At 40.6% G+C, this 6,000-nt stretch overlaps 1 protein-coding gene across 1 annotated transcript; it reads right to left on the reverse strand.

Annotated features, from left to right (window-relative positions):
* Positions 1-3,285: 3,285 nt before the first annotated feature.
* Positions 3,286-5,667, reverse strand: LOC149021792 (heat shock 70 kDa protein). Its single transcript, XM_089149969.1, has one exon. The coding sequence runs from the start codon at positions 5,418-5,420 to the stop codon at positions 3,468-3,470; it is 1,953 nt and encodes a 650-aa protein (XP_089006095.1). The 5' UTR covers positions 5,421-5,667; the 3' UTR covers positions 3,286-3,467.
* Between the last annotated feature and the right edge of the window lie 333 nt (positions 5,668-6,000).

A 6,000-nucleotide genomic window follows, 5' to 3' on the forward strand; every position in this document is an offset into this window, starting at 1 on the left:
TTATACGGGAAATGTAAATCTAATTCGTATTGCGAAAATAAGAAAGTGTTATAAAAAAAAAATGAATACTAAATTTTCTATAAACAACCAACCAAGGGGGGAAGGGAAATACATAATAGGGGGTTTCCCTATTGTCCTCGTCTCTCCCCCAGTTTATTTTCATCTTTGCAGCTGCGAAGAGAGGTAGAGGGATAGAGTTGTAGAGACAAACAGAACTGAGAGAGTCTCTACCTCTCTTCTCTTCGTTGTTTGTTGTTTGTTATCCTGGCCATTACTTTGTGGATACGCCACTGATGACAGTCAGTGTTCGATCTAGTATGTGCTGTAGAAATGATCAAACTGTGGATTGTCAAATTGTGTACCATGACCGGTAACAATGATTTTTGGGATCCCAAACCTATAAATTATAGATTCTAGTTCGAACATTCTCCACTTTTTTCTCAATGATTGCCGCCAGAGGGTGTGTCTCTACCCACTTTGTAAAATAGTCGATTGCTACAATAAGATATTCTCGTCCGCGTGGATGCCTTAGTGAATTTACCCATAATATCAATTCCCTACATTGCAAATGGGATGGGATCAAGAATTAAAGTCAGGGTTTCTGTAGGCCTTTTTGATACTGTTGCATGGATTTGACAATTGTTGCAGTGGCAAACATAATCCATTGCGGCTTCTTGAATTTTTGGCCAGTATAGCCCAAGCCTGAGGATTTTGTGAGCTAGGACTCGACCACCCATGTGCGTTCTACAAATCCCTTCATTAACTTTCGCCAAAACGATTCTTCGATCCTTTCGTCCCTAGATATTTGAGGAGTGGTTCAGCATAAGACCTTCGAGTATAACCTTCGGTTTTTGCATAGTGAATCTTGACACTCGTACTCGAACCATCATGGCTTCTTTTGCATCTTCTAGCAATTTGTCGTCCCAAAGGTACTCCACAATCGAGTCCATCCAACAGCGCTTGGCTTCGATATAGGATACCTCATTTTCCTGATTGCTCGGGAGTGCTAACTCTTCTACATAAACCGAAGGCTCGAGCATCTTTTCCTTGGCGTTAGCCAATCTTGAGAGTTCGTCCGCCATTGTATTTTCCTTCATCCGGGTCTGACATACTTTAAGATCTTTATATTCTTTTTGCAATGTTCGCACAATATCTTGATATTTCTGCAATTGAGGTTCTTTGACGTTGTACTCCCCTTGTACTTGATTTTCAATCAGCTGTGAGTCCCCTTGTAGTTTTCAAACATTTTTTAGTAGCACAAAATTCAACAATATTATGATATACAAATATATTGACTTTTAAAAAATGTCAATAATTTTGTTTAAGCCCATCTAAGGCCCATTTAAGATTATAATGGAATGATATCATGCCTACCTAGCTAGGATCTTTTTGGTATTAATTCTCATTCTCTATTATGAGATTTTTTTCATTATTTTAAGTTGTTTGGCATCTATTATCAGTTTTATTTTTATTTAAAATAATAGAAAAACATACAAAATTTCTTTAGGCACAAATTTCATTAAGGCACAAATTTCTTAAAATTTCTTACCAAAAAAGAATTTACTTAAAACTTTATGGTTAAGATGAGGTAAAATAGTCAATATACATATTTATTTTGTAAAACCCATACTTTTTCCTCTTTTATCACTTGCTCACTATTATTTACTAACAATTTTTATTTTGACACCAAACTTATTTTTCATTTCACAATATATTTTCAACAAAATTCACCAAACCATTTTTCATTCTTGACCAATAATGAATTCTTGTACTCATTTATTTTAAATAGGCATAATAGAGAATGAGAATTGATACAAAAAACGAACCCTAATTACTAATCAAACCTAGATCTTCATAAATTATTTTTCTCCCCACTTCTACTAATGCTAAGAGACTGTTAAAATTAGAAGCACAATGTTCATTTTCCACTTGTTAGAGTTAATGATACTCTTTCTATTATAACTTAATTACTATTACCTCTATTTCTTGTACTTTTTGAAAGTATTAACCCTAAGCTTGTATTATACCTCAAGTTAATCACCTCCCATGCCATTAAACTTTATTAGTTAACTGATGACATAACATCTTTATATAAGAACAAATTGCATTGACACTCCTAAAATGAAAGCCTTAAAACACTATCACCCCACTTTGTTTTTGAAGAATACACACTTCAAAATTAATTTCATTGGACCCATTAACTAATCAAATTTATCATTGAAAACCATTAAACCACCCCATTTTTTCCCCTTCAAGATGTTGATAGAGATACTTATAGAATTGAAAGAAAATAAATATTGGTTTAATAATTATTCTTAAATAATAAGATCTCAAGATTATTTTGAGGATTTATATAAAGAGAAAATTATCCCAAGCACCCCAAGATAGAGGTCTTAAAACACTGACACCCCACTTTATATTTTAAAAAAAAAAAACCATATGTTAAAACTTAGAAGTATAAATGCCCATATTCGAAAGATGCTACAATTGCTCGGCCCGGCCTCTTGCTCCCCCCCTTTAAACCAATCTCCCTGTACCTTGTCAGCCCAGCCCACATACCACCTTTTCCCCTTCTTTTAGCCCACAACTCTCCCTACCTCTCAGCGTTCCACCAAACTCGAACCAGGCCCGCCTTAGTTATAAGTTATAACCCCTTCTCCATCACTTGTTCCTTCATTTCCCCTGCTACCGTTCAGCAGCCTTCCCCTGCTAGCGTTCAGCAGCCATGAGGACCCTTATAAGAAGCGCAGAAATGAACACCTTCAGTGTGAGCACCATCAATATGAAAGGTAACATTATTCACAACAAGAACAAAAATTTAAAGTTTTCTGTAAGATCTTACCCAAACAGCAATTTAAAGTTCTTTGTAAGATTTTACCCCGAGGAAAGAACAGAATTTGAAGTTCTCCGAGTAGGATATTTCAGTTACAGGATTCAAACATCATGCACCTTCCCTTTACTTGCTTTCAAGTATTCCGCAGGAAGTTGGAAGCTCGAATTGGAATTCAAGGAGATTTGATAGCTCGAATTAGACATTTAAGAATCTATCAACAAAAAAGTAAGCCATCAGTAAGTCAATTGAATTGATCTAGAGTGTCATTGTCGAAAATCCACTGCTCAAATCTGCTAGAAGGGTTTGTTTGAGTACAAGATTAATCCTGATCTGCAAAGCTATCACAGATTGCTGTCCATGAACGAAAGTTAGCGAGCAGCAAGTCGATTGATTTGATCTAGACTGTCAATTGTGAAAAATCCACTGCTCAATTTGGATAAGAAAAGTAAACATGTATTTGAATAAAAGATTAATCCTGATTTGCCCAACTTCTAACAAGAAGAACCATCACAGGGTTGCAAATACAAAACATACACTAAAAACCCAGAAAAGCAGCATAGAGAACAAAACAAACATTAACAGCTAACTACATTATTAAACCACTGCGATTTCTCCAATCGTTTTATCCCCTCCCTTAATCGACCTCTTCAATCTTGGGGCCAGCACCGCCAGCTCCAGAACCAGAGCCACCACTCGGCATGTCATCTCCTCCCATGGGCATATCACCTCCACTTCCCTGATACATCTTTGCAATAATAGGATTGCACAGACCCTCCAGCTCCTTCAATTTGTCTTCAAACTCCTCTACCTCAGCCAACTGGTTTGCATCCAACCAATGAATGGTGTCATCAATGGCCTTCTCAATCTTCTGCTTATCAGAAGGGTCAAGCTTCCCTGCAAACTTCTCATCCTTCACGGTATTCCTCATGTTGTAGGCGTAGTTCTCCAGGGAGTTCTTGGCCTCTACCTTCTTCTTCACTTCCTCATCCTCAGCTTTGTACTTCTCTGCTTCATTCACCATCTTCTCAATCTCTTCTTTGCTCAACCTTCCTTTGTCGTTGGTGATTGTGATCTTGTTCTTCACTCCCGCAGTTTTATCTTCTGCAGAAACATTCAAGATTCCATTGGCGTCAATGTCGAAGCAGACATTGATTTGAGGAACTCCCCTTGGCGCAGGAGGAATGCCTGTGAGCTCGAATTTGCCAAGAAGATTGTTATCTTTGGTTCGGGCTCTCTCTCCTTCATAGACCTGAATCAGAACTCCAGGCTGATTGTCGGAATAAGTAGAGAAGATCTGTTCTTTCTTGGTCGGAATTGTTGTGTTACGAGGAATCAAGACTGTCATAACACCACCGGCGGTCTCCAGACCCAGACTCAGAGGAGTCACATCCAGCAGCAACAGGTCTTGCACCTTCTCATTACCTTCACCGCTCAGAATTGCTGCCTGAACCGCTGCACCGTATGCGACGGCTTCATCTGGGTTGATGCTCTTGCAGAGTTCTTTGCCGTTGAAGAAATCTTGCAAGAGCTGCTGGACCTTCGGAATCCTGGTCGATCCACCAACTAGAACGACTTCATGGACTTGACCCTTGTCGATCTTGGAATCTCGGAGACACTTCTCGACTGGTTCCATACACTTTCTGAACAAGTCCATGTTCAATTCCTCGAACCTGGCTCTGGTTAGGGTGGAATAGAAATCAATACCTTCATAGAGAGAATCAATCTCGATTGTTGTCTGAGTTGTAGAAGACAGAGTACGCTTTGCCCTTTCACAGGCTGTCCTCAATCGCCTCAGAGCTCTGGCGTTGCCGCTGATGTCCTTCTTGTGCTTCCGCCTGAATTCTTGCACAAAGTGATTAACAAGGCGGTTATCAAAATCTTCTCCACCAAGATGGGTGTCTCCGGCGGTAGCCTTCACCTCGAATATACCTTCCTCAATAGTCAATAAAGAAACATCAAAAGTTCCACCACCGAGGTCGAAAATGAGCACATTGTGTTCACCCGACCTCGACGATTTCTTGTCCAAACCGTAAGCAATGGCAGCTGCAGTGGGCTCGTTGATGATTCTCATCACATTAAGCCCTGCAATTGCTCCAGCATCCTTCGTGGCCTGCCTCTGCGAATCATTGAAGTAAGCCGGCACAGTAATGACCGCGTTCTTCACAGCCTGACCCAAGAACGCCTCTGCGATCTCCCTCATCTTGATCAGAACCATCGAGGAAATCTCCTCAGCAGCGAATTGCTTCTTCTCACCCTTGTACATGACTTCGATCATGGGCTTATCCCCAGGACCAGGGAAGACCTTGAATGGCCACAGCTTCATGTCGCTCTGCACAGATGGGTCAGAGAATCGCCGCCCAATAAGCCGCTTCGCATCGAAGACGGTGTTATTTGGGTTCATCGCTACCTGGTTCTTTGCCGCATCTCCGATCAATCGTTCTGTATCAGTAAAAGCAACATAGGAAGGGGTGGTTCTGTTACCTTGATCGTTGGCGATGATCTCCACCCGATCGTTCTGCCATACCCCTACACAACTGTAGGTGGTACCCAAGTCGATTCCAATAGCCTTTCCTTCACTCTTCGCCATTAACGAAAGCTTTCCCCAATACCCAAAACACAACTCTCAACGCTTGATTTAAGTAAGCTCTATCTGCACACAAAATCTTTCGCTTTGTTTTCTACAATCTGAGAATAACCGGCCGAAGAAGGTGGCATTTATAGCATATTAGCTTTCTATAAAGAAAGTTCCAGAATTCAGTAGAAGCAACAAAATTAAGAGTAACCGTGTAGAAGCCGAAAAGAAACGGTGGACTGACACTGGTTACGCCTAGAGTGTTCTGGAGAACGCTGTTCTGGATGAAGATCATCTAAAAGGAATTCTAAGTTGGGCTGAATTTACGAATGCCCAGTGTGTAAGACGAGTTATGGGAGGGCATTTTAGGGATCTCATTAATTTGTGACGGTTTCGGTCCTTTCGGTCGAGGCGGTTGGAGTGTGGTGGCTTGGAATCCCTGGTGACTGGTCTATCACGAATGATAAAAGGAAGGGACAGGTGGTATGCCTACGTGGGGATTCTCCAATGCCGGTCAACGGGTTTGTTAAGCGGGACCCACTACTCGTAACGTGATGCGATATTTTATTTTCTCAAAACCCCGGGATGTCTAAAC

The sequence above is a fragment of the Hakea prostrata genome, chromosome 3, assembly GCF_041222555.1.
Source record: "Hakea prostrata isolate BN-2017 chromosome 3, UWA_Hpros_2, whole genome shotgun sequence".
Taxonomy (NCBI): Eukaryota; Viridiplantae; Streptophyta; class Magnoliopsida; order Proteales; family Proteaceae; genus Hakea; species Hakea prostrata.